This window comes from Chrysemys picta, chromosome 6 (genome assembly GCF_011386835.1).
Source record: "Chrysemys picta bellii isolate R12L10 chromosome 6, ASM1138683v2, whole genome shotgun sequence".
In the NCBI taxonomy this organism is placed as follows: Eukaryota; Metazoa; Chordata; order Testudines; family Emydidae; genus Chrysemys; species Chrysemys picta.
Window position 1 is genome coordinate 95,697,328 of NC_088796.1, and position 12,751 is coordinate 95,710,078.

Consider the following 12,751-nt stretch of genomic DNA (forward strand, 5'->3'; position numbering starts at 1 on the left):
TTTCAACTTGAGAAGAGACTACACACACACACACACACCCCCACCCCATCTTAGCAAACTAAATGGGACACTTCAGTATTTGCCCAACTTGTATCGCAGAATTAACAAAATGCGGAGTCATTTCTCAGACAACTAAACAGTCTCATTGTTTAAAAAAAAAAAAAAATCCTCAAGGCCTAGCCAAGAGGTACTGATATACTGGGGAAAATTTTCAAACATCCTGGAATTAAAACTTTATTATTTTTCTTACCATGTTTGTTAAGTTACTAAAGCTGTGTGTTAAAACAAAAGTGGTCCTCCCTCTCTCAGCTCTCTTTTGGTCCTGCAGGGAAACCATAAAGCTGGATTCTGTAATGACTTACATCCCATATAACCCACTGAAGTCTTTAAAATTCTGCTCTCAGTGGCACTCTCAATTGAAATACACCCTTCAGAGTTATTCAGCTCAGAATCTAACCCATTAACTTCAAAAGGGTTGATGAGTGAATACATATCAGCATAGAATTTGGCAGAACAATCAAACTATAATTTCAGAGTCATTTCAGATTAGTAACACAGGATGATTTTATTCTAGAATCAAACTGAAGTGAAAAAACATGGGAGAGAGAAGGAATTCACACCCTTCTTTACAACAGTTATAAAGAGACTAAAAAATGGCCAAGTGTGCATGTATAAATTCTACTTCAAGTTTGTTTCACTGTGAAAATTAAAGTCCTATTCTGACACTGTAAAGAAGCAATATTTACAGTTCATCTGCAGCTTGTAACCAAACTCATTTATGCTTATACGAATATTAAAACAAAAGTTTGACCTGCTGCTGTGACTTGCACATAGACCAATTATAGGAAACTCTGTCATGGATTAGTTCACATACAGGTTTGCTTATTGAAAGCCAATAATACAAACCAATAGGGCTTATTTAGACAAGTGATGAAGGTACTATATGCTGAATAGATATGAATAGAAAATTAGGGTTGGAAGAGACCTCAGGAGATCATCTAGTTCAACCCCCTGATCAAAGCAGGACCAACACCAACTAAATCATCCCAGCCAGGGCTTTGGAAAGAGACCTTAAAAACCTCTAAGGAAGGAGGTAAAATATTTTTTCTTAATATCCAACCTAGACCTCCCCCATTCAACTTGAGACCATTGCTCCTTATTCGGTCATCTGCCACCACGGAGAACAGCCTAGCTCCATTCTCTTTGGAAACCTCCCCCCCCCCCCCCACTTTCTGGTAGTTGAAAGCAGCTATCAAATCCCCCCTCACTCTTTTCTGCAGACTAAATAACCCCACTTCCCTCAGCCTCTCCTCATAAATCATGTGTCTCAGCCCCCTATTCCTTTTTGTTGCCCTCCACTGGACTCTTTCCAATTTGTCCACATCCCTTCTGTAGTGGGGGGCCCAAAACTGGATGCAGTACTCCAGATGTGGCCTCACTAGTGCTGAATAGAGGGGAATAATCACTTCCCTCCATCGGCTAGCAGTGCTCCTACTAATGCAGCCCAATATGCTGTTAGCCTTCTTGGCAACAAGGACACACTGTTGACCCATATCCAGCTTCCGGTCCACTGTAATCCTCAGGTCCTTTTCTGCAGAACTGCTGCTTAGTCAGTTGGTCCCCAGCCTGGAACAGTGCATGGGATTCTTCCATCCTAAGTGCAGGACTCTGCACTTGTCCTTGTTGCACGTCATCAGATTTCTTTTAGTCCAATCCTCAATTTGTCTAGGTCACTCCAGACCCTATTCCTACCCTCCAGCATATCTACCTCTCCCGCCATTTTGTGTCATCCACGAATTTGCTGAGGGTGCAATCCATCCCTTCATCCAGGTCATTAATGAAGATGTTGAACAAAAACGGCCCCAAGACCGACTCCTGGGGCACTCTGCTTGATATTGGCTGCCAATTAGACATTGAGCCATTGATCACTACCTGTTGAGCCCAATGATCTAGCCAGCTTTCTGTCCACCTTATAGTCCTTTCATCCAGTCCATACTACTTCAACTTGCTGGGAGACCATATCAAAAGCTTTGCTAAAGTTAAGGTATATCACATCCACTGCTTTCCCCATATCCAGTTATCTCATCATAGAAGGCAATCAGGTTGGTCAGGCATAACTGCCCTTGGTGAATCCATGTTGACTGTTGCCAATCATCCTTCTCTCCTCCAAGTGTAATATGTTGAACAAAATTTTAGTGCTCCTATGTTGAGGAACAGCAGGTCAATGTTTATGGTTAAATACTGACAAGCACCACTTTTGGCTTCATTACCAATCCATACAAATAAGATATTAAGGGAAAACTTTTCTCCATCTATTTCAAAGCAGAAATGTATATATTGCAACATTAAACACTGCATGTTATAAGAAATTTAGGCAAGCGTGCCTAAAATGTCAAGTCTGTACTACTCACCAAATCCCACTCCTCCCTATCCACACACAAAAAAAGTTTCAAGCCTCTCAGAACTTTAGATAATTGCTACTAGATGGAGTTCAAACAGGATACATACAAAACAAAAAAAACATTAGGATTAACAAAAAATAGGTTTTAGTGAAACAGTTTGTTTTTAAATCTTCAAATATAAGAAAGCATTCAGAAAATTATCATGTACCAAATGTTTAAGATGTACAGTTTTAACAAACAGAACATTGGTTATTTAAAAAAAAAAAAGTGAGATCTAGATTTTAAAAAAAAGAATGAATGACTAGAAAAGTAGTTTACAAAGTTCAACCTGCTTATCAGTACCTTTGGCTTCCACTTTCATCAATAGAGTCACCACTAATAAAAAGAACTATTATTAGGAGTATGATGACAAAGCAATAAACATTCTGGACAGCAAGGCTAAGCATTTCAAAATCAAAAAGTTAATCTTACAAAGTGAGAACTGTGTCTGATCCACCAGATGTCCTGATTCTCACAAGTCTTCTATATTATATGCATTAGCTCTCACCTTTCCTCCCTAGTCAAAACCAACTGTCTTGCTGGCAGAGGCTTTACTGCATTTCTGATTACTTCACTTTCTGTATATTGAAGTAATCACAGAGAGATTGTGTACTAGTACCCTGAATAAAAACGGGGGGGAAAGACACCAATCCAAAACAAAAAAAGCTTTGTACTATCCTGTTTGGGCCAAATACTGTCATACACCATACAGGACAAGTGTCTGGGCTGCAGTCAAGGGGCGCTCTGCAGGAACTTGAGACTGAAGGAGGGAACAGGAATACCTCTCCCCCCCACCCCAATTTGTGGAGTGGGTCCCTCCACAACTCCCCCAAACTGCTTGAGCACAGAAAACCCATACAGAAAGAGCTTTCACCACACCAAGCCAGTGTATCCATCTCCCATTCCCTTCTGCAACACCAGTGCCCCTGTTCTGCTGGGTCTAGGTCCTTCATAGTTATGGAGAAGTATTTGACCCAAGTTTTGAATATTTTTACACACACTTACATTAAGTAACATTCTACTCTGACTTCAAACTGCTGCTTATAACCTACGACTGATAACGTCCTACATATTTTACAGAACATTTCATCCAAAAGGATCCTAAAGCACTTTAAGTGGAATGTTACTCCACCCATCACTCAAGTCAACAATCTCCGGAGTGGAATAAAACACTGCTTAATAACACTTGCTAACAAGTAACTGTTTAGGATATGTATTGAAGTGAAGCATACTACATTCAGTTGAAGCTATAAAGGGAAAAATTAGGCAAGCAGAACATAATTGTCCAAATTCAACTTGAAGAAGATACCTAGGTAGAGCTGGCTGGAAAACAGATTTCCCACAAGAATTCCCTTTCAAAGTTTTCCCCTCTAGAAATTCTAGTTTCACAAGGGACTTGTCAAAAATATAGGAAAGTTCCCCTCCCTCCCCCCACTCCACACTTATGTGTTCTCACTGGAAAAAGTCAGGAGACTTCCCCCCCCCCCCCCCCCAAAAAAAAAAAAATAGTATAAAAAGTGTTTCACTTTAGAGGGGGGGAAAAATGTTACTTTCAGGCACAAACCGTTACTGTTTTCCAACTGGCAAAAGTTGGAACACAAATCCAAAAAACAAAAATCCCACAAATTTGAACCTTTTTTTTTTTTTTTTTTTTTTTTTTTAAAGTGAAGATTTGGGGTTGGGGTGGGTATCTCTACAGAAAACAGAGTCAGAATGAACACTTTCTGCAAAATGTTTGTTTGATGAAAACTTATTTTTTATTAAAATAAGTCAGTCCTTTCTGTCAGATTGACACCTAGGTTAGCACTACTATTCTTGCATTAAAAAATAAACACATTGCAATCTTTAAAATGACTATTGTTAATTTCTCACATTCACATAGTATATTAAAGATTATAATGCCTTTGTCTTATCTAGCATGTCTCATTCATAGATCTCAAAAACATTTCACACAGGCTGCAAGTATCATTATCCCTATTTTACATGTGAGGATCCTAAGGCCACTAAGAGTGGAAGTGACTTAATGGAGGTCAGAAGAGTGAGTGTTCTATTCAAGTTTTAGTGCAATATCCTAGCCACTGCATGACAGCTTTAACTACCCTATTCATCCCTTAAACCACAGATGTATATGCCCACACCTTAGCTATGCCATGAGCTAGCTGACAGATGCACTCTGTCACTCACAGGTGTTGAATGTAAGTGAGAGATTGTGTCAGAAGATTCCAATGGAGGACCAAAGAGACTGCTCAGAATTTAAAATGATTTGTTCCCCACCCAAATAGAAATACTTTGTGTGCTTATATTTTTTCTCATTGACATTCTTTTCATCTTAATGCTACTTTATATAGCTTAGGGCGAAGACATATTTTTTCATATTACTTAAGTTTCAGTTCAAAAGAAATCACCTTTAAAGAAAGATCTTGCATCAAAAGTGAGTAGTTGTACAGTTATTTAGCTTCTCTATTGTAAAACTAACCCACTCGAAAACCCACAATGGGTTAAAATAACTATACAATACAAAGGAAACATCTAGTATGGACACTGACTTTCGTTATAAGTGGTGCAGCTAGCCTCTTATGACCAGAGTTTAATAATATAGGATGAAATCCTAACCCCACTAAATTAACGGCAAAATAACAAGACTCCCATTGATTTCCATAGGGTCAGGATTTCATCCACAGCTAATTAAAGGATGGAGAGAGGAAAAAGATAGTCAAAGTTTCTTACATTTAAGCTGTGGCCTTTCCATTACATTCTTCAAATCCCACCCATAAATTTATTATTTTATACCAACATTGACTGCATTTTGTCATCTTTATTATAGCAGTCAATTTTGATTACAATATTGAGTTTTGTTTAGATCATACTGCTTGTGTTTTTCTGTGGTCTATGCACTGTTTACTATTATAAGCTGCCAATATTAGGAAAGTTTTTCCCACCTCAACACCCCACTCCCCACAAATCAACACTGGCCCATTCACTCTTCCTTACAATCTAAACACCAAAATAAATATAGGCCAAACCAAAAAAAACACCAAACCTTGACAAAACTCCACCTACCCAAAGGAAAGGATACAGGCTGCTATCCAAAGGGAAAAGACTAATAAAATTAAACTTTAGGTACAGAATTACTAATTGTTACTTTTTATTTCGTGATTTGAGGTTTCATACTTACCAGTAAACTCTACAGCCATGCAACCAAGAGGATAGTTAGAGACTTCAGATACAGTTAAAATGCAGCAGGCTGTAACAAGATGTCTGAATCTAAGTTTAGGCAGACACTGGAGAGCTTCAACTCTATTTAGGCATTATGCAATACTTGTATGAAGAAAACTGGAGCGATAATATCCATAATACCTATCAATGCTTTCCTTGTTGTCATCCTTGTCATGAGAGGGGAAAAAAATCCAGGCTCTCTGTGGTCAGCAAAGATAGAAAAATACACACCATGATTTAACACCTATAACCAAGAATCATAGTCATGCAAGTCACCTTGACTGACTGGTGAAGAGACACTACAGTAGCATGGTTGAAAGTTGACTTTAATATGCTGGACTTTGACATCTCTCAATAAGGGGACAATAACTCTTGTATGGGCAACAAAGATTTTTGTTATTTTCTCCAGGGAATGCTTGGTGGATCTGTTGATGCGACTTCACCCTGATATGATAAGGCAGTATAACACCTGGGACTACATAACCAGGTCAAGTGGGCGATAGTTCCCACTGAACAGCCCCGATTTGTAGAGATGCACAATTTTTTTTCCGTCCCCCTGTGTAACCAACATAAGGAAGCCTACCTAACTGAGCTTTCTATAATATTCAGATGTGATATTGTGCAAAACACACCAAAAAAAATCCACAAAAAACCCACCATCTTTTATTTTCTCTATTTTTAAGATACTCTGATATGGGTACCTTCATTTAGATGGCCCTAAAGAGATATGAATTCAACTTCTGAGGAAGGGTGCCAAGAGATAAGGTGTTTCTGGAGCCTAACTGCCACCCCACTTACGGTCTTAGATACAAGGGGCATGGACCGCAGTGTCCTCTCCCATTAAGGTATACTGCAAGAAGGTTGTAGCAAGCTAACACAGGGAAGAAGCTTAAAGACAAAAGGAGGAGATGGAGTTGGCTGGCCATGACAAAGAGTTATACTGAAATGATGAAAAAGAAGCCAGACCTTAAAGAGTACCAAGGTTGTTCCAAAACAAAGAATGAGAGGGATACCCTATCTCCTAGAACTGGAAGTGACCTTGAAAGGTCATCGAGTCCAGCCTTCACTAGCAGGACCAAGTACTGATTTTGCCCCAGATTCCTAAATGGCCCCTTTGAGGATTGAACTCACAACCCTGGGTTTAGCAGGCCAATGCTCAAACCACAAGGCCATCTCAGTAAAGAATGCATTCTTGACAATCGATACAAGAGCAAAGAAATCCACATAAAAGTATCTTCTACACTACGGACCTAAGCAAAACTATACAAGTCATCTGTATCATGAGGCTGCATATTCTGAAAAGTATGGTTACTTTAAAATAAATTGTGGCAGAGAGATGGAGATTGTCGGGGGGAAAAGCATGATGGGGGGGGAGATGGAGTCAAGTCTGGAGGTTCTAATGCTTAAGAAACAGAGGCTTAAAAAAAACTGGAAAGAGAAATAGTTCTGAGAGAGGGTTTGTTGTCAAAAGGTACTAGCTGAACTCAAGCCCACAGATCTAACCCATCTACGTGGCAATGCTATCCCATGTACCATACAGCATTACTAAAAGTAGTCAATTTCTAAAATTTTAAGATAATAGAATTGGCTATTGTTGCATCCTCATCTGTAATTTTATTTAAGACAGTTTCAATGTGACACTGAAACCCAAATAAACCCAAGTCAAGCAACTGCCTACATTGTAAATAAGATTTTAAAACACAGATCTAATGTATATACTGTAGAAGACATTATCTTTCAGACAAGCTTCTAAAGAAAATAACCCCTCCTCCTCAAGAATGAATGACAACTTATTTTAGGCAAATATTCTTCTACATAAACTATTCTGGAGCTATATGAAACTGCAGTTGAAGTAACATGCATGATCTAAAAAGAGCAGACAGGTATAAGCACTTATATGTCCCCAGCACCATGGCATAGATTTGGGTTTTTTTGTTGATTTAAAGAAAAAAATAATTTTTCTAGTAGGGGTAGTCATGATCGAGTCTATTGTTGCTGGAAGGTGGGAAGTGAAGTCAATCGACTCAGACAGTAACTGTGTATTATGCTGCTGAGTTATTTTCTCTCAGCTATTTCCAGCAAAAAAATATGGAATGCTTAACATTAAAGATACTGTACTATAGACCTAGCATCATCATGTCTCAGAAGCTTCAGCACAAGTTTAATGGGTGGTTTTCCTCCATGTCTCAGCCTTAGAGCATGCAATAAAGGAACTGGAAATATACCTTGCACAATGTCTAAAACTTGGCTATAATTGGCTTTTCCTGTAGCATAATTAGAAAGTCAAAGATTGGGTCTTTTAAGCTTTGGCTGCACCCCTAGATAAAGAGAAGTGTAACACAACGAAACAAAACAAAAAAGCTTGCCAATGTTGGGAGCATTTTCTATGAGTGCTACTCATGAACAGTGAACTCAATTCAAGAACAGAAAGTAGGCATGCAGTTGATGGGTGTGGCAGATGTCATCTTGCTCCCCGTCATTGATACCCAATGGAACCTTCTCTCTTCTTAAAAGAGCGTTAGTGGCATGTTCTGACATTTCTGGGCAAATAGCCAAGACGCCTTCCATTAGAATAAAAACAAATTTGTATAAAGAGCTATTTATTCTTACTCATGTACCCATGACAAACACTTCAAGCAATGTAATATACAAGTGGTTAATGGAAGCATCCCTCCTTTTGCCAATATTTCTTGATGTAAAATGGGATGCCAAAGCTGTACTCCTTACCTATACTAGTTACTAGATATTTGAAATGACCACCTTAAAGATAGGAGATTGATTTCCACAAGCATAATGGGCTCTTTATATGGTGCAAGTGAGGAGGCCAGGGCTAATACCACATATCTAAAAGGTGTTTGGGCTGAACAGTAGGTTTAGTGTAGAAAACTAATTTTTAGCATTTAAGGCAGCAGTCTGAGTTAAAACTTTTCCTTTACATTAAATATTGTCAGGATTGAAGCTTCTCATGCTTGCATCAGAATGTATAGTAGATTTCCCTTCCAAATTACCTCAGCCTGAACCATTTAACCCTTTAAAAACTACATAAAATGTGCTCTCCATTATTTGTTCCTCCAGCAGTGTAACCAAAGATGTGAATAGTATCATGTAGGACCATAAAAACCCTTAGTAGGTAGCAGATTACTGATAAAGTTTTAGAGTTGAATCTCCACTGCTTTGCACCCATGATCTTTTTACACCAGATTAGAATATTAGAATTACACCCTTGTTGGACAAATATAATGACTACACAAGAGCCAAGGCAGTTGAGAACAAAGTCAGAGATGAGAGGAGAAGTTTTGAAATATAGATGAGCTCAAGTCAAAGTTCTAATCTGATAAGGGATCCAAACTTTGAGAAAAAAAAAATACAGGATTTTGGTTTGTGCCCCTGTTTAAAGAAACACAAAAACCCAAACATTGAACTGGAGCTGTATCTGTAATTACAGAAAAAGAACAAACATGTATTGATTAATATGTTCCCAAAACAGTGGAGAACATACCCTACTCTTGCTTGCTCTAAACACAATCTGTAGAAGGTTAACATTCTCAAATAGATTTTCTGAGATTATATGCTAATATTTCAGATAGAGTGTCGCATAATAGGGAGATGTGTTGTAAAAACAGCCACTGACATGCCCTGTTTGTTTTGTGGTTAGCAATAAACAAAGATTTATAGAATCAGTCTCACATTTACTGTCATTTCCCTTCCCACCATTTCTGGAGCTGAAATATGGTGTGCATGTATTACCCTGGAAATACCATTTTAAAAAAGAGAGAAGAGAAGAGGAGGGGGAAATCGGTAAAATCCTCTTGTTATTGTGCATAAATTAGCTAACACAGTACTATGGTTTCAACCTGTGTTATGACATTTTGTTTGCAACTTGAATCTAATTCAAAGAATCAATCTTAGTTATAAAACAAAAAATATTTGGTAAAACATGCATGAGAATTAAAACAAGACTACAAAATATTTTTTTTGAAATATTGATGATAGAACAGAGTTCTATCTAGAATATTTCTGCTGTGAAAAAAAATAGTTTGAGGCAGTACCACAATTTCATCTTAAAAAAAGAAAAAAAAAATAAGGTTAGAATTTTAATCTCTCTGTTCTCCATAGGTCAGAATACTATTGCTTCTCCACATGCCTTCTGGTTGTCATAGAACTCCTCCTACCATTGGTCTTTTCACCCTTATGTTCTTCCCCCAGAGATATTCAACCTGTGGATATTTTCCTTGCAACTTGACAACTAACAAATCTGCACATACATTTGAAATAAATCACTCTTACTCCATCAAATCAAATATACAACCTGAGAACTGAAGCAACAGGTTTTTGCCAAGAACATATGGTATTTTTCCTAAGCAAATGAAGACAGCAGTGGTATGCAAAGTAAAATGAGAGAGCAAACTTGTAACAATCCAGAAAGATTTATACTGTCCCCTCAATTTTCTTGTGCATTTTGTCAGGGAAATTAACATCTGATATATACTTTCAAATACAATGTGTATATTCATAAATATGTCTATCTACCTTAGAAGTTCCTAATGCAGCCGCCCAGTGTTATTAAACAAAAAATAAAAGCTTTTTTTTAAATTGTATTAAAGTCTCATATTTGGGAAAAAGTTAATATTTAAAATAGTGTGTCCGGTTAAATGTAGTTTTCCCTTTTATGGTTCAACAGTTCATACATTCATAATGCATTACTTCTAAAGAGGATTTAAAATTATTTTAAAGGACAAACTTTCAGAAGCGTGTTCATGGACTATCAGAAGAAAAACCATCAGAAAAGGAGGGATGCTGGGATGGTCCTTGCAGCAAATACAGAACATTATGAAATCGCAAGTCCAAGTGTAATGTGAAAACGCCAGTAGGTAAGAGATGCATAGTTTATGGCGGTTTATGGTTTGATTATTCAGATGTCTATAAATCCGTTCCATCACCAATATAACCAGGGCAAGCATTTTGACTCTTAGGAAATGGCAAGCCCCAGTTATTCGGGCTGGTACAAGCAACAGGAGGTTTCCTTGCCCCGATCTCTAGTCAGATTCAGAACATAGTACATTTTTCCCTAAAATGCAACAGTTTTCTTCCTCATCAATTGGAGGTGGTATCTGGTCATTTTAACAGTGCAACGATTGAGACACTGCCTTAGGCACGGCCGATATATTAATATTCAGAAAGCTTCTGTTGCAACAAGTGAGAGGAGGGAGTGGAGTTTACACACACGAGATGGGGTTTCACAGTGTGGCTAGCAGCACCGGCCAGACGCGATGTTTCCGCGGATGCACACGGGAAGGTTCACAAGCCACTGGGTTTTAGGGTGACCAGATGTCCCGATTTTATAGGGACAGTCCCGATTTTTGGGTTTTTTTCTTATATAGGCTCCTATTACCCCCCACCCCCGTCCCAATTTTTCACATATGCTGTCTGGTCACCCTACTGGGTTTAGCCATTACAGGAGTCAAACCACAACGTCCCCTGTAAAACACACGGGAGTTCCCCCCGCCCGTGAGAGTGAGACGCGCTCCCTTGCCGGCTTTCCCACCCAGGGCTGCGAAGAGCCAGGATCCAGCACTCATGTGAACAGCTCTCCAGCGAGGCCGGGTAACAAGACGGGTGCCACACCCCAACATCTTTGCCCTAGTCCGCTCCCACCCCCCAGAGAGGCTGCTAACTGTGCCGAGGGGAGGCCCGCCAGCATGTCCTCTGCGGGGGAGAATTCCCGGCTCGGGGACCCAACAAGTTGAGGTACTTCGAGGCGAATAGGGAAGGAGCCTTGCGCACTTACCGGCACCTGCTGGGAGGCGAGCCCAGCCCGCTTGGTGGAACCCTGCCTCGAGCTTAACCTTTTCCAGGACTCAGCAAACCTCCCGCGGCTGGCGCTCCTGCTCCGTCTCCTGCCCGCTTCCGCCTGCTCCGAGCAGCCTTTCTCCACCTCACTCGGGCTCTTCCACTTCTTCCCCATCTTCGAGTCAAGTTTGCTCTCCCGGCGCGGCTGGGCTGCGGCGCCGTCCTTCCCCTTGCGGCACGGCTGGGCGCGCTCTCTCCGCGGCCGCCCTTGCCAGCTACGCGCGCCTGCACGCGCCTTTCCCGGGACGCTCCCCTGGAGGCACGGAGCTGCAGCTCCCGGGCACCGCGGCTGCAGGGTCTGCAGCAGGCGCTGGGGGCCGGGCCGCGCTGGGGCTGGAAGAGCCGTGCCCTGCTCGGCGTTCCTGCCGCACGCCAGCTACCACAGCAGCACAGGTTGCGCTGGTAATTACGTTGCCAAGAGACCGGGGGTAGCAGCTGGCTCAGAACAAGCGGCTCTTCTCTCCTTCTTCGCTCCCCTCGCCCAATTCTTCCCCAGCTTGTGGCAGGGGAGGAGATAACGGGACTAAGCAGCCCTGCCCCCCTCACCTGCCACCTCTGGGTCACGTTGTCCTACCAGGCGAAGGAGGAAAGTGCAGCTAATAGGGACCAGCCCAGGGGCACGAAACTTGACCCTCTCCTAGCACCTTCCCCATCCCGAAAAGAGAAAAGCTCCACCTTGCCTTGGTCTTTCCCAAGCGGGTAGGTGGTGCCAACCACAGGGAAAACTGCCAGAGTCTTCCTCACCTTTCCTGGCACTAGTTTACCGGGATGCACCTCCCCCCACGATGGGCAAAAACAGCCCCCATGCACGGGTTTGGTGAGAGATGGCGGCAGGTGAAACTCATCAGATGAATTGCAGGTTGATTGTTGCAGCAGTATCCGTTAAGACACCTGCGGGATTCTTTCCCCCCCGGAACCAATGAGTTTGTTTGGTTTTAATAATCTTGATCCCCCGGGGGCGAAGAGCAATGAAGAAGCTGCTGTAGATTAACCTGCTAAATTTGATCTGAAGCCACTGTGATGTTAAAGGGCAAGTTTCATTCTAAATAAGCAAGAGCGGAGAGGAGACAATTAAGCTGTTATATATTTTACAGCCGAGTTTATTGAAGTTGCAATCTAGGAACCAAGGAATTAAGCATACAACCCATGCAAGCAAGGAAATATATTGGGGGGAATTAAGGGGGGGGGGGGTAAATTGCCTTTCCCCGTTAGAACATGTCCATTGTGTTTAGGCTGTACACACC

General features: G+C 40.9%; 1 protein-coding gene across 7 annotated transcripts in view; it reads right to left on the reverse strand.

Moving 5' to 3' along the window:
* The window catches only part of TRPM3 (transient receptor potential cation channel subfamily M member 3), a 593,201-nt gene extending 581,322 nt beyond the window's left edge, over window positions 1-11,879 (reverse strand). For 6 of the 7 annotated variants that reach the window (XM_005297764.5, XM_065549391.1, XM_008168507.4 and 3 more), the window contains exon 1: window positions 11,446-11,755. In XM_005297764.5, coding sequence (XP_005297821.2) covers window positions 11,446-11,622 — 177 coding nt within the window. In that variant the 5' untranslated portion in view covers window positions 11,623-11,755. Of the gene's footprint in view, window positions 1-11,445 lie in introns of all 7 variants that reach the window. The other variant, XM_005297759.5, reaches the window with a different exon arrangement.
* Window positions 11,880-12,751: the final 872 nt, after the last annotated feature.